The sequence below is a fragment of the Peromyscus californicus genome, unplaced genomic scaffold (genome assembly GCF_007827085.1).
Source record: "Peromyscus californicus insignis strain IS unplaced genomic scaffold, ASM782708v3 Scaffold_21__1_contigs__length_65335640, whole genome shotgun sequence".
Taxonomy (NCBI): Eukaryota; Metazoa; Chordata; class Mammalia; order Rodentia; family Cricetidae; genus Peromyscus; species Peromyscus californicus.
Window position 1 is genome coordinate 56867354 of NW_026294514.1, and position 23813 is coordinate 56891166.

General features: G+C 49.7%; 1 protein-coding gene across 12 annotated transcripts in view; it reads left to right on the forward strand.

Annotated features, from left to right (window-relative positions):
- Hdac4 (histone deacetylase 4) overlaps positions 1-22826 on the forward strand; it is a 271390-nt gene extending 248564 nt beyond the window's left edge. For all 12 annotated transcript variants that reach the window (XM_052750393.1, XM_052750403.1, XM_052750392.1 and 9 more), the window contains 4 exons: positions 724-857; positions 16879-16963; positions 17797-17938; positions 18228-22826. In XM_052750393.1, coding sequence (XP_052606353.1) covers positions 724-857; positions 16879-16963; positions 17797-17938; positions 18228-18267 — 401 coding nt within the window. In that variant the 3' untranslated portion in view covers positions 18268-22826. The remainder of the gene's footprint in view (positions 1-723; positions 858-16878; positions 16964-17796; positions 17939-18227) is intronic.
- The last annotated feature ends 987 nt before the right edge of the window (positions 22827-23813 follow it).

The window sequence follows — 23813 nt, forward strand, 5'->3', positions numbered from 1 at the left end:
AAGGGAGTAATGAGCTAGGAGGTGGCCTTTGAGGAACCAGTGCTCTATTACAGGGCCCTTGGAGCCCACTGCTCCTGCTGTGGGGTCCAGATGGGCAGAAAGCACCCACCATACCTCATAGTCTCTGTTACCACATTCTGAGCTGCTTTTATATCCTCCAGTCCCAAGTGGAGGTATTTCCATCAGACACACCTGGGTTTGCCATCAATTTCTGCCCACTGGCATTTCACAACTAGCAGGGTGTACTCCCTGGTATGGACCTGTATCTGGTCTGATGAGTAGGCTAGTCAAAGCCAACATCAGTCTACCTGGCTGCGTGTAGTATCCCCATGCCCACCAAATGACATGCCAGGTCAGGGTTGTGAACAGAGAGAAGACTCTGTGACCCTAGATGGAAGCAGATACCCAGACATGGATGTGGGAAAGCCCTGCCACCACACACGGCATTCACATGGGCATGCTTCTTCCTACTTGTGTATGTTTGCACAGAGCACATCAGATGCCCAGGAAGGCAGGTGGTACAAAGCCTTTGAATGGGGTTGGCTGCATTATAAAGATCAGCACTGAAACCAGAATTCACATTCAGTTGGATAAAGATGAAATCCAAAAGCCTAACTAATGGATGTGTTAATCTGACCTCAGTTACTCGAGATGACATCTCAGCCCCGGTATTTAGAAGAGGTGCTGTGTGGAGTTTCTGAAGATGTCCCTTTGCCTTTGCAGGTTTTGGGTACTTGACGAAGCAGCTGATGGGCTTAGCTGGTGGCCGGATTGTGCTGGCCCTTGAGGGAGGCCATGACCTGACGGCCATCTGTGACGCTTCTGAAGCATGTGTTTCTGCTCTGCTGGGAAATGAGGTACGGAGTCGGCAAAGCCCTGCAGAATGCGCCACAGGCAAAAGGCTGCTGCCACGAGCTCAGATGGTGGAAGGCATCGATCTCTGACCTGGGTGGGCAGTTCACCTGGCATTGGGCTGCAGCTGTTCCCCACCCCATGTAATAGGACTGGTTGACTTTGGCTAAAAGGTGAGCAGCAGGGACAGAGAGCTGGCCCAAGACTCTCGGAGGTGCTTGCTGCAGCTTATTCTCCTTTCTGTGTCAGTCACATCATGGATAATGTGATGGCCATGTTTCACCTTACTCGCTGGTCTCCATTATGGACAAGGTTTCTCTGGCAGCTTGTCCATGGGCTTGGGTGGTGTCTATTAGGCCCTATTAGTTAGGGTTTCTGTTGCTGTGACAAAACACCATAACCAAAGAGCAAGTTGGAGAGGAAAGGGTTTATTTGGCTTATATTTCCAGATCATAGTCCATCATTGAGGAAAGTCAGGACAGGAATTCAAGCAGGGCTGGAACCTGGAGGCAGGAGCTGATGCAGAGACCATGGAGGGGAGCTGCTTACTGGCTTGCTTTCCCTGGCTTGCTCAGCCTGCTATCTTATAGAACCCAGGACCACCAACCCAGGGATGACACCACCCACCATGGACTGGGCCCTTCCCCATTGGTCACTAAATGAGAAAATGCCTTACAGCTGATCTCACTGAGACTTTTCCTCAGCTGAGGCTCTTTCCTCTCTGATGACTCTAGCTTGTGTCAAGTTGACACACAAAACCAGCCAGTCCAGGTGGTATCAGCATGCTCAGTCTGAATTATTAGCTCGGGGCTGGGCAGGACCCTTTACTCAGCAACCATTTGCCTTCTCCATTCAGGAGTGATGCTTATGGTCAGGACTCTGCACAGCCCCAATGGTGCTACAAGACCAAGCCAGGGATATTGGCCTGCATAGCAGTCTTCAAGGGTCTGGTCAAATAAAGCTTTTGAGGGCTACAGTAGAATGAACACTATGTGAATTCCCTTCCACTCTGCCTGATGAGGGTCCCTTGTTGACATTCCTAGCTCCTTGTGTGTAGGCTACGACGAGGGTGAAATTTTCCCAGAACCCTGGAAGCCCCTAATGCATGTGGTACAGTTGACACATACCTTCCAGAGGAATTCCCAAACCTTGTATCTGTCTAGGGCAGTGATTCTCAATCTTCTGATGCTGTGACCCTCTAATACAGTTCCTCATGCTGTGGTGACCCCCAACCACGAAATTCTTTTCATTGCTACTTGATAACTGTCGTAGTGTAAATCTCTGTAACGTAAATAGAAATGGAAACATCTGTGTTTTCCATTGGACTTAGGTGAGCCTGTGAAATGGTCGTTCAACTTCCAAAGAGGTTGAGAACCACTGTTCTGGGCCCTTCTGGTTGGGGGTGTGTGTCTGTCTCCCCACTTGTGCAGTTATTGCTTCCTAGAGCTTGCTCACATTGCTCCCCTGTGGGTGGTGTGCAGGTGCTAGGAAGGAGCCAGCCGGGAGTGGGGAGCTCGGTGCTGGGGCCTGCAGCCCACGGCTGCGGCTGCACCCTCAGGTAGCTCAGACTACCTCAAGTGTCACATACAAGCACCTTGGCCCCTAGGGGATAGTGGCAAGTGAGTCAGCAGCTCTGAGGTCTGTGGCTTCTGCTGCACCTGTTCCTCATGGCTTCTGGAAGCTGCTGCCCAGTGAACACATCAGTTCTCAGGCCATCCCTGCTCTGTAGTCCGGGGTCTAGATGGCTCTTAACAAGACCCTGTCTGAGCTGGTTTGCCGACACTGGCAGTGCCAGCTCCGGGTGGGGTTGCTCAGGATTGCTCTGAAGGCAGTTGAGGCTCTGAATGTGTGAGGAGTTGTCAGAAGTCCACAGAAGACCAGAGTCTCACAGTTAGGTACATTGTCTGTGATCTGCTCTGCGTGTTTTCTTCTAGAAAGCACAGGATAGGAGGTGAGAGTAAAAACTGCTGTCCTCACTGTGTATAGCTTGTAAGCTTGGAACCAAAATGCATGTTCCTGTTTTGGTGTGAACCCCATTATAAGAGAACCCTCCTAGTCACACCTGGCTCCAACCTCTGCCCCCATGCCACCAATGGGATATTCCTTCATCAGAAGAAGTGGGTGCACACCGTAGCCAAGACTTTCCATCAGGCCCAGGGTACACTGACCAAGCACTGAGCCCCCCTCTGCTCTCGTGGCTGCCAAGCCTCCCTGCCCTCCATTGCAGCTGGCATGAGGGAAAAACGTCTAAGCACAACAGACAGCAGGTACCTGAGGGGGCGAGTCTGAGACTGCAGTCAGCCACAAGTGTTCACACAGCATTGCTGGGGAGTGGAATAGCAGAGGCCTTGTTCTGTGTTCCCCAACCCTGCCTGCCCAGCAAACTTACTCCCACTGGCGTCCCTATAATCAATCCTAAATGTGAAAGGGCCGCCAGACTAATTAGCACTGTTTTCCAGGATATGTTTCATGTGTACACAGGTCCCTACAACATTTGCCTTTAGACATTGTCCCTTATGGGAAAGACAAGAGAGGGGGCACAGGGTCCTCTCCTACTGTGTGACCTCTAGTGTAAGGGTAGTGAGGAGCCAGGGGTTCATAGGGAAGCTCAGGGTACTGGCCAGTGTTGGCTGCTATGGAAGATTGTTTGATAAATAAAACACTGATTGGCCAATAGCCAGGCAGGAAGTATAGGCGGGACTAGAGAGAGGAAAAAGGAAAGGACAGGAAGACAGGAGGGGAGACACCAGCTGCGTCCAGGGAGCATCATGTAGAGGCAACAGGTAAAGCCACGGAACACGTGGCGACATATAGATTAACAAAAATGGGCTTAGTATAAGAGTAAGAGCTAGACAATGGTAGGCCTGAGCTAATGGCCGAGCAGTTTAAATAATACAAAAGTCGGTGTGTTTATTTTATAAGTGGGCTCCAGGACTGGCAAGGATTGGCAGGAGCTAGAAAGAAACTCTCCAGCTACAGTTGGCAAACCAGATCAGATCAGAGAGGGTCTTATTAAGAGCCATCTAGACCCCAGCCTACAGGGGAGGGCACGGTGAGAACTCCTGATGTATTCATCGGGCCAACAGCTTTCAGAAGCCATGAAGAGCAGGTGCAGTAGGGGCCACAGATCCCAGACAGAGCTGATGACCCACTTGCCACTATAAACCAACAACTGTGATCCGTGCTACAGGAAACTTAGGAATGGCAACCAAGCCTCAGTTCCCCACAGCCTAGTGCAGATCCTGACCCCAGTGTGAGATGCTGGGAACTAGAGGTCAGTAACATAGGCACTGGTTAGGTGTCTGTAGCTCAGTGGAGACCTCTTGTGTATCTTGTCATGGAATTACGTGGATATCCCAGGAGAGGAGGGATGTAGCAGGAATCTTAAAAGTTCTTATTAATAAAATCAAACCTGAGGCCAGTTATTGTGGTGAACACTGGAAGATCAGAGAGACAGAACAAGCCACAGCTAACCTCACCTGGCCAACTTCTCAGTTGATCTTGTTTCCTCAGACTGGAAGCCTCTGTGTCCTCATATCCAAATGACTCTCAGCTGAACTGCTGCTAGAAGCCTGAAAGCTTAACCAGCCAAATGCTTCTAGTTTCTGGTCCTCATGCCTTATATACCTTTCTGCTTTCTACCATCACTCCCTAGGATTAAAGGCTTGCTTTCTGGGATTAAAGGCATGAGTCACAATGCTTGGCTGTATCCTTGAACACATGGATTTCTGCCTCTGGAATGCTAGGAGTAAAGGCGTGTGCTACCACTGCCTATCCTAAGTATCTAGTGGCTTTTCTTTTCTCTGACCCCAGATAAGTTTATTAGGGTACACAATATTTTGGGGAACACAATACCACCACAGAGGGAGGCTAGATAGTGTGAAGGGCAGAGCATGCCAAAGACAGGAGAACTAGGAGATAGCTGGGTGAAGGGCACAGAGAGGCTGGGCTCAAAAAGGCAGCATGTAGCAGAGGAGGCCACAGGGAGGGGGCACATGCATGAAGGATCTGTCTGAATCCCAGAGCTTCAGGGGTGGACTCAGCCTGCAGCTGATGGTTTCACACTGAAGAAGGCAGGAAGAGACAGCCAGAGCTGTGACCCCTGACCACGTGTTGAAAGAAGCTTGATGTGATGCTCCAGAGAGACCAGCTGGAAGTTCAGTTCTGACCACATCAGGCAGGTACCAAGAGCTGGGGTACTTCAGTCAGCAAGACAGTAGAGGAGCTCCTGAAGGGGTGAACAGGATGCCAAGGTGGCTTCGAGGGTTGAGCACAGAGCCTCAGGCCAGGTTCGGAATCAGATGATAAGGAAGCTAGACACTACTGAACTAGCCATGTTTTGCTGATGGCCAGTGGAAAGTAAGGAAGCTGTCACTCAAATGCTTCTTTTAAATAAGGCTCTAGGACACACACACACCACACACACCTCTGCATGTCTTAGGGGAAGATAGTTGTGACTCGAAGCAGATACTTGCTGATGCTTACTAAATGTAATCATCCCCAGCCAAGCACTACAGAACAGTGAATTATGTAAAAGTCTCCAATGCCAGGAAAAATAGCTCTGCCCTAGGGCCATTTCCACTTGGTACTGTTCATTGTGATATACATGAGCCTCCCATGCAAGCATCACAGACCAGAGAGAGAGACACGGGCCACAATATTGCAGGGTTGGCAGGCTGGTGTCTCCGGTCAAGAGTAGAATACCTGAGTTCTGTATGTCTGCCACATGAGGGACCTAGCAATGAGAGCTGGCCATCATGCCACCCCGTCAGGCTGCATGCCAGTGGCAGACCTAGGAGATTGGCTAGGCCTCAGGGTGAGACCCACAAGTGTGTCACTGGGGCAGTCATGCAGATGGCAGGCAAGCTGCACTCAAAAGTAGAATCTAGATCCGCAGTACCAAGAGCAGGTCACCCGGGGGGCCTGGCTCTGCGGTGTCCCTGTGGAGGTACAGAGGAGCTAGTGAGGGCTCTGGGCAAGTGGGGTGGAGTCCAGCTGATTCTCTGCCATCTTCACAATCGTCCTTGTCACAGACAATTCCATTTGAATCTCAGACATCCTTCTCTCTGACATGTAGGCTCCCCTCGATGAAATCCTGTGCCTTTCTGGGAATGCCCAGACCATTTCTTGCCCTTTGTCATAGTTAAAATGTGGGGTGTGTGTGTGTGTGTGTGCGCGCGCGCGTCCTTGCTGAAGTATTGACTCTCAGTGCTAGATACTTAAGTAACAATAGAGAACTTGGCTTTCACCCTAGGCCTGTTGTTCCTCATACATTTGTTCTTCTGACCTCTCCACTCCCCAGAAAAGTCTTTGCTAAACCATCAGAAAATAGGAAGCACTAGTTTTATCAAGGGCTCTTTAAATAAAAATCTCCCTGATAAACAAAAGTTGAACAGAGCCCCACTCTGCCCTGCACCCTTTGATGAGGGTTGATAGACACTGTTGGCCGATTTGGCAGGTACATACTGGGCAACCAGCTGTGGATAATGGTGGTCTGCAGGGAGCTCCACTTCCAGAGGAGACACTGAATAGCCAAGTGTACAGATGTCAAGGCATCTGCACTGTGGTTTGGGTGTCTCCAAGGATCAGCATGGCTGCTAGTAGCCAGTTCAGAGTAGTTCTGCTCACAGCCACATTGAAAGTCCTGACAGTGTGTATGCTGCATATTAAACAAGCTGCAGGGAGCCCTCTGAATTCCTGGCCATACATACATACATACATGCAATCCACTGTGCACAGGCAGACATGAGGACTCCTAGGGCCTTCCACAGAGGGTTGGGTACGGATGGTGGCAGAGACAACCATTCCTGTGAGAAATGTTCTGAAAGCTAGCGTGTGTTCATACTCCTGTGACATATCAGGGTTCACTGCCCCATATCATTTCCAGCCCTGGGCTAGAAGATCCAGGAGGAGGACATAAAATGAGATGTTTAAAAGGGTGTTCATGCATGAGTTTAGCCTCTTGTCGTGCTCAGATTCCTGTGCTGTAAGATACAAATATGGGAAGGCTCAGCAGAAGTGGAGAGCAGCTGTGCGTGTGTGTGGTGTGTGTGGCAAACTAAGGTGGCTCCAGCTGAGGGCCTACCACTTCCTGTCAAGACTGTTGCCACATTACACATAGGTACCATGTGAGCTTTCACACACTCAAGTGCACACTTCACTTAAAAAAATAGCTTCTACCCACACACAGCCATCTGTGACTTGGGTCTGGTTCCCTCCTTCCTCTGCCAATTGCTGTCCCCACTGGCTAGCATGACATTCACCATGAAGGTGCTGCACCTTCATAAGGGCTCCCCACTTGACTATGACCAGTCTGTCTGGAATGCAGGACGCTGGGGACATGCTTCTTGCTGGCTGGCTGCCTTCCAGCCTGGTTAGTGTCCTGTCCAGTCTAGCCCAAGAAAGTCCCACATCCCCCCCCCCCCCAGGGCGTTTCCACCAAAGACCTGCCTGCAGAGATAGCACCTGTGGGGCTAACACTGGGCAGCAAGATCCTGCCAGGGTTTGTCCCATGAATGGTGACCATCAGTCTCCTAGTTAGGCCAGTGCTGTCCCATAGAAGACAAAAGTGTCCTGAGTGACGTCTGGCCTCTGCATTCGGGTGAGTCACATCCTTGGAGGAGGAGAAGCAGGCTCCCCTTCTCAGCACTTCTCCTGCACAGGCTTTGGTCACTGGCCCACTAAGACTCCTATCAGTCTGCATTGCAGATCTGCGCTCAAACCCTTTTACCAGACAGGCTTGGGAGGTTCCCTCTGAGCTGTGTTAGGGTGCTGCGGCTCACTTGGGAAAGCTGCATTTGAGCTTGGTGTCTAGACTCGAGTCAAGACTACTGCGCAGGGCCTGTGTTGTCCTCCATTATAGACCAAGTTGTCCTTTAACCTTTTTGCAAAAGGAATCATAATTTTTAGTCCTGTTGTGACTTTTTTTCCCCAAAACTCTCAAAACTTACCCATCCCATTCTGAAGGTTTTGCAGCTTCATGGGAGAGATCTGCAAACACAGGTGACCATTTGATCACAGATCCACACTTGAGGCCCTGCTTTATCACCGACAGTTCCTGACACTGAGCTAGAGATCTTTTTTGCCAGGCAGGTAGGGCCTGTGTTGTTACTGTCACGTGGAGAAGATAGACCTCAGATCCTCAGAGAAGAGGGTGACAACTCACAGGAGCAGGTCGGCCTGGGGAACAGCATCTGCAGGCCCGGGGAACAGCATCTGCAGGCCCGGGGAACAGCATCTGCAGGCCCGGGGAACAGCATCTGCAGGCCCGGGGAGCAGCATCTGCAGGCCCGGGGAGCAGCATCTGCAGGCCCGGGGAGCAGCATCTGCAGGCCTGGGGAGCAGCATCTGCAGGCCCGGGGAGCAGCATCTGCAGGCCCTGGGGAACAGCATCTGCAGGCCTGGGGAACAGCATCTGCAGGCCCTGGGGCTGAGTGCATGGCGTGTGAGTGCCCTTAGAGAGCTAGACCAATCTTCTGGGCCTGGAAGAGGATCAGGCAGAGACCCAGGGAAGACATCCTCTGCCAGAGGAGGGAGCTGAAGCCACATGCAAATGATTCCCTTGCTGTGGAAGATGAGACTGATGGCAGAGGAGTCAGTGGTGAGAGGGAGATTCCTCAGGAGGCATTTGTGTTTCTGGGTGTGGAGTCAGACACTGAGAGCTGAGGATCCCTGTCTTCCTTGGGGGTAAGAGAAAAGCAGGGTCTGACTTGAAGCGGGTAGGGATATGAGGAAATTCTCAGGCCTAAACCAGCTAGTTCTGTGGCCATAGACTCACTAAGAGCCCATGGGCCTGGGCATGTGCTGTTATAGGGATTGACAGCCTGGGGCCAACCTAGGTCTGATACCCCTAAATCAAGGAGATGCAAGGAGAAAGGGCAGAAGAAAACCCAGCCCCTTTTGGACACAGTTGTAGCAGAGTTTCCTGATAAAATTCAACTGGAAACTCTTAAGTGTGCAGCTAAAGCCCAGAAGAGGAGCTGCTACAAACCTGTTGCTAGTGTTTGGCAATGGGGTGTGACAGGGAGCCTGAGTCAGGATTCCTGGAAAGAATGTCTTTGCCTCCCCTCCTGAGAAGGAGCAATGCTTACAGTGGACAGCTGACCCAATGCACTGAGCATCAGGCTGAGGCATGACCTCACAGGAGCAATGTATGGATTCCCGGATCTGGAAGAGGGTGTAAGTGGTTCTTCCCAGGAACTTTGCTTTGATGGGAGAAAACAGAGGGTAGCATCTGCTTGATGGAGGACTTCAAAGATAAAAAGAAGACTCATCTACTGCCAGCCCATGAGAAGCAGATGACATATGAGCTCCTCTGATTGGCCTTAAGTGCCCACAAGAATCTCTTCCTGAATCCCAGCTTAGAAAACACAGCTGGCCAGGCCTTGCCTACACCATAAAAATGAGATACCAGGTAGGCCCACCCTAGAAACAAGCATCATCAGGACTACTTGTTAGCCTTGTTTCAAGTCAGCTATTGGCAAGGCTGTACTCTGCAGCAGATGGACAGAGAAGTGTGTAGTGGCATTGCCAGTGAAGGGGTGCCCTGCAGAACCAGCCCCATGTAGCTTTCATTGGGCCTTTGAAACCTCCTGGAAATATGTCATTCAGCCCCCTTGGTTGTCAGACAGGCCCACCCTAAGTGTGTGTTAGAAACTGCAACACACTCTGCATCCCTCTCCCCAGCTCTGTTTCTCATAGAGCTTTGTGCCTCCCCCGACGGTCTGTGCTGCACTGACTGTGATTTCCACATATTGTCTGTCTGCATTATATAATGTTGGGGGCGAGGTATTTTTCACTGATAGATTCCAGGTTTCCAGAACAGTAATTGGCACTTTCCAGATTGCTCAATAAATAGCTTTAAATACAGGAATAACCACACTGTTTTGCTCTTGTGGCTCTGGAGTAGTGTATGGGGGTGAGTACCACGGTACCTCCAGTATTACTTTCTGTTCAGGGTTGCTTTGACTACTCGGTGCCTTTGTGTTTCCAGCTCAATTTCCGGATTGCATAAGGAATGTCATTGGAATTTAGATAGGGACTGCATTGAGTCTAAGATGGCTTTCAATAATACAGTCATTTTCACAGTACTGTTTCCCAATCCATGAATGTGGGAGGTCCATCTTCTAGGGTTTATTTGTTTTTGTTTTTGTTTTTTAAATGTTGTATAATTTTCATTATAGAAGTATCTCACATCTTAAGTTTATTTCTATTTTTATTTTTGAACAGGCTTATAAGTAGAATGTTTTTTCTCAGAAAATTTGTTAATGTATATTTAAAAGTATTGATTTTTGTGTTAATTTTTGTATCCTGTTTTGCAGATCTAAGAATTTTTTTTGGTAGAGTCTTTAGAATTTTTAAAGCATAGAATAGTATTGTAGGCGTAGGGATAACTTGACTTACTCCGTTGCTATTTGTGTCTTCTGCATGTCTTTCTCTTATCTTGTTGCTCTGGCTAAGATTCTGAACACTGATCTGAATGAGTGGTGGTGCCCCCTGTGGGGCTGTTATGCATAGGCTTTATTGTGTTGACATCGTTACCCTACTGTTCCAGCTTTTTCTACACTTCTATTAGGGTGTGATGTTGAATTTTGCTGAAGACTTTTTCTGCATCTATTGAAATGATTGTGTGATTTCTCTGCTATATTACACTTACCAGTTTATCTACACTGAAACATCCTTGGTTGCCTGAAATGAATCTGACTTGGTTGTGATGTGTGATCTTTTTAATATGCTGTTGAACTAAGTTTATACTTTTCCCCTAGTATTTTGCATTCATATTTGTTCATCAAGGAGATGTGCCTGCAATGTTTACTTTTTTGTTGTGCCTTACCCAGTTTTGGTGTGAGACCAGTATGGTACTGGCACAAACAGACAGACACAACTGTGGAGTGGAATGAACAGGCATCACACATTTTTGTACATATGAAATCTGGAAACAATAAGAATGGGATAGGACAGGGAAATGGTTAGGGAAGAGGAAGGGGGCCACTGGTGAAGTGGAGGGGTGAGTGTGGATGACAGGTGACTGTACCTTAAACCTTAGATGCCATATGAAACCCACAGTTGACAAGCACTTGTGGTAAACAAAGGAGTATCACCACTGTCAGGACAGGGTTGGCATCTTGAGATGTGTTGAACTACTCTCCCTGTGCTCCAACCTTTCCATCCCCAGAACAGAGCCGTCATTCATGAAGTGCTCTCTCTACCTGTAGCGTTAGAAAAAATCCTAAAACACAGTTGTCTTCACAGATTGACACCATGCCTGGAGTGCAGGCTCATCATAAGATCCCAAGTGTCCAAATGCAATTTGATCCTTCCTCTCTTCTGAAGGGAACACAGAGAAGCTTCATCACTGAGCATGAGCCCTCTCTGTGCTGTGCCCTTTTTCTTGTGGACTGCTGAAAGGCCACCATATTCCTCCGTTCCAGTTTTCATGTCAGCTTTCATGGGGAAATAGTTTCCAGAAAAGGGAAAGAAAAAGCAGTTGAGAAAGATTTCAGAGCAGCTGGCACAGGCAGAGAGCAGACATATGGCCAGCTCAGATGGCAGTTGGCCCCATGTCCATTCTCCATGGACTCCTGCTGGGAGGGAGCCCTGGAGTGCCGGGGTGGTCCGCTCAGCCACTGCACTGAGCATTGCGTGTGGGAGGCAAGTCTGAGACACTGGAGAAGAAGCAAGCTGGCACAATGACTGAAGGTGGAGAGTTGTGGCTGGAGACTTGGGGGTCACAGAGGCTGTTAGCATGGTGACCATGCTGCACACAACAGAGCATGTGGCCTAGGGTGCCCTGGATATACATACTGAACTTAATTTGGGGAAAGTCTGGTACAAGGGAGGCCTACGAGAGCTGAGGAATCAGGGTTCTAGAAGAACCTCTATAGCCTTCTGGGGAACCTTGTGAGCGTGCACTGTTGGCACACACCGTGCTCCAACATGATGAGAATATGTGTTTTGGGTAGTGTCTTAAGTGATGACACTAACACTGTGTCTGTGCTGCAACCATGGCCCCGTATCTGAGGGTCTCTGTTCTGTCCTTGCTTCCCATCCACAAAGGGCCCTGGGCACTGTCTTAGTTAGGGTTTCTGTTGCTGTGAAGAGACACCATAATCCCAGCAACTCTTATAAAGGAAAAACATTTAATTGGGGTGGCTTACATTTCAGAGATTTAGTCCATTCTCATCATGGTGCAACATGGAGGCATGCAGGCAGACACAGTGCTGGAGAAGGAGCCAATAGTCCTGCATCTTGAGTTGCAGGCAACAGGAAGTGGTCTGAGAAACTGGGCATGGTTTGAGCATATGTGCCTTCACAGTGGCACACTTCCTCCAACAAGGCCAGCAAAGTCACACCTCCTAATTAGTAGTGCTACTCCCTTTGGGGGCCATTTTCTTTCAAACCACCACAGGCCCCATGCAACCAGACATCAGTCCCTGTTGGGAACATTGCCATCCCATCTGCTGGTAGGGGCATAAACTTAAACTCAGGTCTTTATGCTTACACAACACACACTGTCCACTGAATCATTTCCTTAGTCTGTCTGTCTGTGTGTGTGTGTGTGTGTGTGTGTGTCTGTCTGTCTGTGTCTACCTGTCTGCCTGCCTGCCTGCCTATCCTATGGCACATAGGGAGGTCAGAGGACGCTTCGAGAAATCAGTCCTCTTTCATCAAGGGGGTTCCAGGGATTGAACTCAGGTTGACTTACAGCAAGCCCCTTTACCCACGGAGACATCTCACCAACCCCCAATGACTGGTTTCTGTGACTTAGTCTCTGTCCCATGAGTTCTAGGCATGAGAACATGAGCACTCACGGTCTCTGTTGCCAATTCCTAACAGACTGTTGTCATACAGAAAGGAGATACGTTTGGTGGGGGTGGCTGGATGGTCTACTCCTCGGGTCAGTCGGCACAGGCATTCCACATGTTTGTGGAGTCACATGTGTCCACCAAGCAAGCTTGCCGATCTCTTAGTCCCCCTGTTCCTGGGCTGTTTGTCCTCTGTGTCTCAAAATGCCTGTCGCTGTCTCCCACCATGGTGGACGTTTCTTTGTGTCTCTTCTCAGTACTACCCATCTTAAGACTGTTTTATAAAAGGCAGAGAATCAAGCCATCCTGTTCTTTTGGGTGAACTGAAACACCCTCAAATCTCTGTGCTAAACAATTAAGTTGCCACCCAGCCTTCCTTTGGTCAGCTGTGCCCAGCGACCTTTGTTTTTGTCATTGGCTTCCGGCTGTCCTCCTAAATTCCATATGCATCTTTGCTAAACAGCCCAAAGCTGGGTTCTGTCCACACCAGCCATCTGCTGTAAGTGGGACCCGGGTCACTTCCAGCTCTTCCACTCCCTTCTCAAGACTCACTCTGGCTGGCTTGTCTTGGAGCTCCCAGCTCTCCTTCCTTGCCATCTCTTCATGTGATCTGATCGAGGGGTCCCTAAACTCCCTGTGTTCTCAGTGCCCACTTGAAAGATGTGCAGCAGGCATCTTCACCATGGGCCAGCATCCTCAGCAGGGTCAGGAGGTGCCATTATTCCTGGTGAGCCAGGGCCTGGACCGCAGTGGCCTCACCGGGATCTCCAGGGTGAACATATGACCTCTGTATATTTAAGAAACTGTTGTTCATTGGAAATTCTAATTTTACTAGCTCTTGCATGTGTTCCTGCCAAACTGGCAGCCCAGTCCCAGCCCCTCCCAGGCTGCATGCCTCCCTCTGACTTATTTAATTTCACTGACTGGACATTTTTGTTGCTGTCATGTGTCACCCACATTGGGTCTGGGCCACACTGCACTCAGGCGATTTCTTCCCCCATTATCCCTCATTTCCTGTCTTCCTGCAGGACATTATACTGTGTCTCAGGAGTATCCTGTGGGTTTTCTCTAGGAAAAGGGCAGGCGTGGACAACATCCCACTTTGTTTTGAGGGAGATACTTTTGTTCCACCTTGTTGTTAATGACAGCTTCGCTGGGCATACGATTCAGGGTAGCCAGTGTCTCCTCTTGGCACGTGGAGCTCTCAAGCTGCCCCCTTGGCTTCCCTTGCTGTTGGAAAGCTGTGTATACCCCACTGCCCAACTGTGGAGTGACCTGCTCTCCCTAGCTGCTTCGACAATCCTGAGTCAGCCTTGGGTGTTCTGAGGTTTGTTTCCAGCGTACCTTTAGATTTCTGGTTCTGGCTGTCCCTGTGGGGCTCTTCCCTGCCTGAGCCTGGGATTTCCCAGCTCTGGAGAGTCCATGGTCATTTGTTGTGGGATATTTGATCACACTGTGACACTCCGAGACTGTTAATAAAAAGTTAACCGTGAATCGGGATGGAGCCAGTGACTAGCTGACTGGAATTAGCCTAGAGAAGCCAGGAATCTGGATAGAGAAGATGAAAGGGAAGGAAAGGGCCAGACTAGAGTTTGACGCTTCTTTTGGGTTTGAGATGAGTGAAGAGATGCATCTCTTGCTCCGCCTCCAGCCAGAAAGCAAGGTCAGCCGGTGCTTCTCTTATCTAGCAGGTTTTCACCCTCACATCTGACTTCTGAGTCTATTGGTCAATAGAGTGATAGAGACTTAGTTTAAACCTACATATCTCAGCTGCAGCAGAAGACATCAGTCATTGCTTCCTCCGATGCTCATTCCTAGGAGCTGGGGCCTTTGCTGGGGCCTCTCTCCCGAGCACCGTCGGGCTTCTGCTCTGCCTCCTCCCCTCAGCTCTAGCATCAGCGTTTGGACTTCCCAGCTTACCTCCTTGTGTTCTGGTTGTTGCTGTTACACACAGGGCTAGCACTGGCTCCCCCAGTCTACCAGGTCAGGTTCAGTGACCTCTTTCTTTCGCCATTGAAAACACATCCAACAGGTATAACTGCAGTCTTTGATAATCCAGATGGACTTTCTATTTGGAGAGGGGAGGGGGTGTCAGTGACAGTGCCTGAGTTCCCACACACCCATCAGAAACCTCCCCCTTTGCCAGCCTCCCCACTGCATGAGACCTTGTCATAGCCTGGAAGGCAGCTCTCCTCTGGCTGTCCACAGAACTCCAGGTGTATCTGGATGTCACCAGTGCTACACAGGGCCCTTCCTCCGTCCCACCCAGGATCTAGTGTTGTGCTTGGTCCTTCTGCACCCCTCGGTCTCCTGCCTGTGCCACTTCCCATTGCGTTTCCTGGCTCTGATGACCTCAGGACGTTCTGGTCAAGATTTTTTTGGAATGTCTCCCAGTTTATGTTGGCCAGTGTGAGTATGAAATGTCCCTTACAAACTTGTATGTTTGATACTGTTGGGGAAGCTGTGCGACCTTTTGGCTGTGGGGCCCTCAGGGCATGGCTTGAGGGTCACAGTTCGTCCGTCCTGTTTTCACCTGTGCTTCTGCCTGACTGCCCAAGTGAGGGCCGGTGTGGCTGCCCCTGCCATTGCACCTCCCACCAGGATTTACTGAGCCTCGAGCCCTGAGCCAAACAAACCCTCCCTCCTCTCACAGCAGTGCGAAAGTAAGTGTGAGGTTTGTCCTCGGGGCTGCACAGTGGTGTGTTCACCTCAGTCACCAGCCTCCACTTGCAGTCACTCCTGTTCCCCTGTGGGAGGTGGAGGTGGAGAAGCAGGAAGTTGACGTCCTGGGATCATTAGCAGTTCTATCAGGAATGTCTGTCTTCCCACACACACACTTCCTTCCTTCCTTCTGTGTTTATGCTCAGGTTATAGGTTGGGTACTGACTCCATGCTGTGTTACTCCAGTGTTCAGCCTGTCCCAGCTGTGGCTGTAGGGCACTGTTCCAGGTGTACCCTCTGTGTTCTCTGGTGTCCCCGTAGCTTCTCCAGTGTTCAGCCTGTCCCAGCTGTGGCTGTGGGCACTGTTCCAGGTGTGCCCTCTGTGTTCTCTGGTGTCCCCGTAGCTTCTCCAGTGTTCAGCCTGTCCCAGCTGTGGCTGTGGGCACTGTTCCAGGTGTACCCTCTGTGTTCTCTGGTGTCCCCGTAGCTTCTCCAGTGTTCAGCCTGTCCCAGCTGTGGCTGTGGGGCACTGTTCCAGGTGTACCCTCTGTGTTCTCTGGTGTCCCCGTAGCTTCTCCAGTGTTCAGCCTGTCCCAGCTGTGGCTGTGGGGCACTGTTCCAGGTGTACCCTCTGTGTTCTCTGGTGTCCTCGTAGCTTCTCCAGTCTTTTCCCGCCAGCCTGGCCTCAGCCATTGTCTCTTGTTGGTGAATAGCTTGAGGGTGCCATGTTGGCTCCCCTCACCCAGGCTCCTGATGGCTATGTTGAATGATGTCTTCAGTTAGAAGGTCACACTTCCTGCGATGTAATTGGCAGTGCTCACATGCAGGCAGGTTGGGGATGGATGTCTCACAGAGGGCTGCAGTGACTGGCCAGATGCCCTGGATCAGGAAGCCCAGCAACTATACATGGCAGCTCTCCAGTCAGGTTGAGGTCAGGGCAAATTCAGGGTGACTTTATTTTTGGGCTTCTACCCAGAGCTGAGGTAAGACCAGCTTCTCTTTAGGCCTGGCTCTAGCTCTCTCTTTTGTGTGTTCTCCCTGATCTGTAGGAAGAACAGCCTTTCTGCATAGCTGTTGTTGCAGATGTGATTCTGCCCTGGGTTCCTGCTACCTACTTACTACCCTGCTGTTAGATATTTCATCTGTGAGAGACCTACTCACTTCCCTCCATGCGCCGCCATCTTCCACGTGTGTGAGAAAAGCAGGATTGGAGATCTTGGGCATTACAAGTGTAGCTTCAGCAACTAACCATTCTTTCTCTGCTCTGAGTGGTACACAACGATGACACCAAGCTGGCGTTCTCTATGCAGCCTCCTTCTGGGTCTGTCCTCCTGGGAAGCCATGAATACAATCCATTGAACCCTAAGGAGGAAAAAAAAAATATGGAGTCATGTTGACTTTTTAGAGTTACTGTATCTTCCCTACAAATTACTGTATCTTGAGGAGCGAAGTGCTGTCTCTGGACACCCATTAACAAATACACAGATCATACATAGATTAACACATACACAGATTATATGCTGTCCATCGCCTTCATAATATATCTGTTTCTCTCTTACAGCTTGAGCCTCTGCCAGAAAAGGTTCTGCAGCAGAGACCCAATGCCAATGCTGTCCACTCCATGGAGAAAGTGATGGACATCCACAGTAAGTAGCTGGCCAGGTGATTCCTGGGGACCCAGGACAGGAACACAAGGCCTCTCTTTCCCTGGTATTTGATGAGCTAGTAGAGACTCCCAGAGCTAGTTCCTGCTGTACTGGGGTTCGAAAGAATCTGGACACCAATGGTCTCAAGTTACTTAGTTCAGATGCCCAGAACCAGGGTGCCTTGGACTGTAAGTCTGTGTCCTGGACCAGAGGTACCCCACATAGGGTAGAACCCATCTCCCATTCAAGCAGAAAGTCCCAGGGCTAGGCAGCAGGCACACAGCTAGGCACCCACGCAGCACCCTGCCCCAGGTACACCTGCCACTCCTTGCCTGGGCTCTAATCTGCCCATCCTGGTACAAAAGCTTACATAGATGATGCATACCTGAAGGCATACTAGGTCCGCATGGGGCCATTTAGTTCTGGCCTCAAAGCTGTTTCTACTGATGCCCCTGACCCTAAAAAGCTGCTCAAGCAGGGCCCCTTGTGCTGGATCTGGGTGTGGTATATCCCCAGCATCTACAAGACTCCAGGTAGGAAACTCGGAGAGTCTGGGTGCTATCATCAGGTCTGCATGCGCCTGCTCCCAGAATTTCTGGTTGCCCACAGCAAGGCAGAGTCCCGTGAATGTGGAGAGCCAGGCCCAACAGTCCCAACCCCGTGTCCAGTGACCTGTGCTGCAGATAAGTGTTTGTGAGCTATCACCAGGCAGTGCTCTTCAGAGAGGCACTTCTCAGGCACAAGTGAAAGTCTTCCTAGGGCCCCAGGGACTTGGGAGCCAAGCCAGCCACCTGCAGAAGCAGGAAGTCACTGAGTGCTCTCCCTCCCCTCAGGCAAGTACTGGTGCTGCCTGCAGCGCTTGTCCTCCACCGTGGGGCACTCTCTGATTGAGGCGCAGAAGTGTGAGAACGAAGAGGCTGAGACAGTCACCGCCATGGCCTCACTGTCTGTAGGCGTAAAACCTGCTGAGAAGAGGTGAGCCCTGCCCATACTCTTCCTAAGTAAGGCCTGCTGGGTACACCTGTGCATGCGGACCTGGCGGAATCTTACCGTGTGCACCCAGCCTTGTGCCAGGCTAGCCCTTCGTGGACAGGACAGATGGTGAACATGCCCACTGACTCCACAAACTAAAACTGTCCACCAGGGAAGAGCTTGAGCCTTGGTGGGACGGAGATCTGACAACTCTGTGGGAAAGGGAGCCTGATTGCTTGTGCAGGGCCTCGCCCACCGCGCACCCTGCCTGACCCCCTTCTCTGCTCCACAGGTCGGAGGAGGAGCCTATGGAGGAGGAGCCACCACTGTAGCCCAAGCTGCTGTTCCCTCCTTTGTTTGTCTGTCTGGAAGCTCAGCCAAGAAACTTTCCCGTGTCACTCCTGCGCCCTGCCTTGGTGCTCTCGGAGTGCAAAGGGACACCAGGCGTGCAGCAGCAACGGGAGGCCTTTCCGCCGCCCTGGACCACAGGTCTGGAGACGTACACGAACACCAGGTGTGGCAGATCACATGGAACACAGGACAGCGTGCAACACACAGGCACACAGACACGCGGAAAGCCAAGCACACGCTGGTGGGGTCCCCCAGGGAAGCCCACGAAGGAAGAAGCCTGTGGCAGCTTAGGCAGAGTTGCTGAATCGAGTTGACATGAGGAAAATGAAAATCAAAGATCTAATAATACAGAAAAAACTTGATTAAAACTGGTGCTTAACATTTGATTCTTACCCACAATCCCACATTCTCCGTGTAAACCACTCAACTCATCTTGTAGCTTTTTTTTTTAAACAGAGAGTTTTCTATGGCTCTGGCCTGCCTTGTGAACCTTAGTGGGGTGCTGTGGGGGTTCACAGCTTACTGAGGGACAGAGTTGGAAGAAACTTTAAAGAAAAAAAGAAACTGGACAGAACAGAAATGTGAGCCTGGGAGTCAGCTGGAGCTTCTCGAAGCCATCGGAAGATGCGAGTTTGTGCCTTTTTTTATTGCTCTGATGGATTTTTTTGTGGCTGGGTTTTCTGAAGTCTGAGGAACAATGCCTTAAGAAAAAAAAAAAAAAAACACCAAGAATTGGTGTGACAGTGTCCTGCGGCTGGCTGAGCTGTGGTGCTGGCCTGGCTTTACAAGAGTAGGCACCAGCCACTGTCCCGGGCCACCGTGCAGCTAGCCTTGCTTGGTTTGGTCGCTGTTTAAGGAAGATGAGGTAGTTCCAGAAAGCAGCGAACTGCCGGCAGTTTTGAAGTCCAACATGTTTTCAACGGATCCAAAGTGTTCTTTTCTCATCCGTCACGTAGCAGTGGAGCATCTCCATTCGGTTGTGAAGCATGTCGTAGGCACACTGCAGTGTTACGATCGGAATGCTTTTCATTAAAAGCAGGTAGCATGAAGTATTGCTTAAATTTTAGGTATAAATAAATATATATATGTATAATATATATTCCACTGTATTCCAAGCTAAGAAACTTGATTCTTATGAGATCTTGATAAAATATTTATAATGCATTTATAGACAAAGTATATATAAATATATATAATAAATCCAGACCGCAGAGGTCCTGGCAGGTGAAAGACATGTGTGTTAGCTCTGAGGTGCTGAGGGCTGGGGTCTGGATTGAAGCCCAAGGAATTTTAAGCTCCAGATTGGCCAGCTTCCAGATCGCCAACATGTTCACCCCTGGGCAACTTCCCTACCAGTTTGTACTTTAATTTTAATTATTTTCTAACAATCCTCTGCCCTCTCCAAGCCTCCATGCACATATGTACCTGATGAGTTTTTATAGCAAAGGATATAAACTTGCTGTTGATTTTTGTATGAATTTTTTCACAAAAGATCCTGAAGAAAACATTGTTTTGTGGATTTTACATTTTTTTTCCCTCACCATTCAGCAGTTTTCTGAAGGTGGTAATGTCTAAAACTTTTTCTTTCTAAATTCTTACTTGTACATTTTTTTTATAGTTCTGAAGGTTGTTTTTATGGTTTGGTTCTGTTTCTTTTTATACAGCAAGCAGAGCTCTGCTGTGTGCAGGACCGCTGCTGTCATACTTGGTTTTCAGAGGGAACCTCTCGGGAATGGCTAGCAGGTCTGCGAGGTACCTTTGCCTTGTCTTTTCAGGCTCCCTCCAGGAGCCGCACAGCCAGGGGCTTCTGTCTTGCAACACTAGTAGTATTACAAGGGTGGGCAGGCCATGTGAGCCATGAGGGCAGTCGGCATTAATGAGTGTGGACTTGTAACCACTCCATCAGGATAGAACTCCAGCTCTAGTTTCCCAAAGACCTTTGAAGCATGTCCACAGTGCCTGGCTCAGAGCCTGGCCCTGCACCTGTTCAGGGGTTTCCACTGCAGCCTCACAGCCCTGGGTTTGGAGCCTGTGGCTGCTGAACCCAGGCCCTTGTCACTTGAGCCTGTAGGAGCACAGGGTCCTGAGGGACAGTCTTTGTCTTTGCTCTTTTTTTTTCTATGACAACTGACTCTTTTTACTGCTGACTTCTTTTCTAGCACTTAAAGCCGCCAATTTCATTCCAAAGTATGTGGAGTTCAGACTGATAAGAGGAAGTTGAGATACTCAGAAGAGACACCCAGCTAAGTTTCTGAGTTAGGTGGCATTTACAGGGTAATGGGAACTGGGTCAGGCTTTTGACAGCCAGGCTGAGCACACATTCTTGGACTTTTGATGGCTGGGCTGCTGTGAGTCAGTGCAGAGCTAAGATGGTGGGTAGAGCGCAGGGTAGAGAGGTCTTGGGACATGCCTGACTCCTTCCTCCCTGCGGCTCCTCTGGCCCTTGGCAGAAGGAGCCAACCTGAGGAAGCCCCTCTGCAGCCCCTCCCTGCTTGTGGCACTGCATGGTGGCAGAGGCCAGCTAGCTGCTCTTCTGGCCGCCTTGGCCCATTTTCTGCACACCCTGCCACCTGCCCTCTTGTGCCAGCCACGACTCGTGGGAGGTACACATCATCTTCCTTTTTCAGGTGATGGGTAACAAACAGGCTATTCAGTGGCCAGGAGACTGTGAGAGGGACTCACTTTGGTCCCATTAAGTCACCTTTGATTCAGGGGCCTGGCCAGGGAGCCAGCTCACTCCAGCTTCCCTGTGAGCTGAAAGCATTACCTACCATATAGCCTTTTCTTCCCTTTGAAGACACGTGGCCCTTTCCCACAGTTATCACCCAGGACAGAGGGAGGGCAGAAGGTCGGCCTTGACCTCCAGGGCAGGACCACAGCACTCCCCTGCCTGGACCTTGAACCTTCCACCTTCTCCCTTCCTTTGCAAAGGCCTTGGTGGGTGCTGGCAAGGGAGCCGGGAGCAAGCACTTTACATCCCTTTAAGGGAAGCCCGAAGACACCATGTCCTCAGGATGCTGGTGTTCACTCACCCTTGGGTCTTCCAGCTGCACCCTGAGAGCTCATGCCCCACCAGCAGGCGGCTGTTCCCAAGGCCACACCCACAGGGACATCCCAGGGCTCTGGCTTCCGAGGGCCGCTTTATCAAAGTGTTTCAGTTTTTCTTTACTTTCAAATCTGTCCCCAAGAGGAAGGACCATTTTGCAGTGGTCTCCGCAGCACTGGTGATGGACTTGGTTGTGTTTCTTTCCGTCAGAACATTCCTTCTTCACTGGTCACAGCCACGTGCTCATTCCATCCTTCTTTTTGTAGACTTTTGGCCCATGTATTTTATGGGCATTGATACATATATAAATATATAGATATAAATATATAAATATATTTTTTTAAGTTTCCTACATCTGGAGGTTGCATGGACGTACGCCGGCATGTCTTTATATTGTATACAGATTTTGCACGCCAAACTCGGCAGCTCTGGGGAAGGAGAAACGATGCCTTTCTTTCCCCTCTCATGATGTTTGCAGATGCAGAAATTTTTTTCTGTAAAACAAAACAAAATCTTGAAGGAGAGGAGGGGGGAGTTTGAGTCTTATTGAACTTATTCTTAAGAAATTGTACTTTTTATTGTAAGAAAAATAAAAGGACTACTTACACATGTGTCATTGAGAAGAGTTTACCTAGCACCTTTGACAGAGAGTCGATTGTATCCATGTGCAAGCTCCACATTCAGACCCTACTGCCTGTCTCTCACGCTGGTTGAGAGGATTTTGTTCTGTTTTGTTTGTTTCCTTTTCTCTCCCTGCACAGGGCCAGGTGCACCCTGCCTGCTGTCACCGGCCTCTGGTTGAGAACCTGGGGTTCGGGTGAGTTCCCGTCTCAGCACAGCTGTGTTGACGGGTTCATTCCTTCTGGAAGACACGGGGCTGGGGTTCCACACTGAGCAATCCAGGCCTTTGTGAGCCCTGGGTCTAAGCGATACTTTAGCACTGGAGGAAAACATTTCTCCCTCTCAAGGACCCGGGCATGCTCTGCACCCGGCCTTGATGGCCTCTCTGGCCTCACATTGATCAAAGTCTGCTATGGAAAGAACAGAATGCAGACAGGCCTTGTTCTGGGGGTGTGCGCTCCACTGAGGAGGCACTATTTTCCAATCTGTAAGAATGTTAAACATGCTGTTTCCATGTATGCACAGGAGGCTGACCTCACTCAGCAAGAGCGCACTACAGAAGTGTGGTCGAAGCCATTGAAGCGCTGTGACATGATGCTGGGTGGGCTCCGCAGCCACGCCACCTTCACTCTGTAACAGCCTGTTTTCTCTTTGGTTGTCTGGACCTCCCCTTGGCGGCGCTTTCTCCTCTTGGCGGGGTTGGAGGTCATGTTTGGTTTTCTCATTCTTGTTTCATTTTGTGTGGTGGGTTTCACTGACCGGCGGTGTCCTCTGGCGGTCACCTCTTTCCACCTCCCGGGTCCAGTGTTTGTACCACATCACACACTTGTCACTCTTGTGGTGTAAATAAAGACTGCGTTAATTGCCCTCCCACCTCTGTGCTCTGCTTGTGGTCTCTCTCAGCATGTGTGTGCCTGTAATCCTGGGGACTGACGTCTGTGCCCAGGGAGTCATTGGGCCCCAACACTTCAACTTCAGTCTTAGCTAGTTTTTTGTTTTTAATTGCTGTAAAGAGACACCATAACCACGGCAACTCTTAAAAGAAAACATTTAATTGAGGAGGTAATTTACAGTTTCAGAGGTTCAGTCCGTTATCATCATGATGGGAAGCATGGCAGTGTGCAGGCAGACGGGTGCTGGCTACATCTTGACCAGAAGGCAGCAGAAAGTCAACTGACTGTCACGCTGAAGGAAACTTGAGCAAAAGAAACCTCAAAATCTTCCCCTGCAGTGACACACTTCCTCCAACAAGGCCAGACCTCCTAATAGTTCCATTCCCTTAGAAGCTATTTTCTTTCACACCCCATTCCACTCCCTGGTCCCCAAAGGCTCATAGCCATATCATAATACAAAAAAAAAAAAAAAAAGGCAGTCCAACTTCAAAAGTCCCCATAGTCTATTACAGTCTCAAAGTTGTTTTCCAAGTCCAGAGTCTCTTCTGAGGTTCTGAGGTACATGGCAATCTCTTAACTGTAATAACCTGTAAAAAATCAAAATCAAAAAGCAGATCACATACTTTCAACATACAATGTCACAGGATATACATTACCATTCCAAAATGCAAGGAAAGGAGCGTAGCGAGGAAATACTGGACAAAAGCAAGACTGTAAACCCGCTGGGGAAACTCAAAACTCTGCATCTCCATATCTGATGTCAAAATGTTCCTCAGATCTCCCACTCTTTTTCAGCTTTATTGACCACAATACACTTCTTTCTCTTGGGCTAGTTTCACTCCCTGTTAGCAGCTCTCTTAGGCAGGTATCCCATGACTCTGGCATCTCTAACATCTTGGGTTCTCCAAAGCAATCTGGACTTCAACTTCAGTTTCATGCAATGGCCTCTCTGCTGTGCCTCCATTCA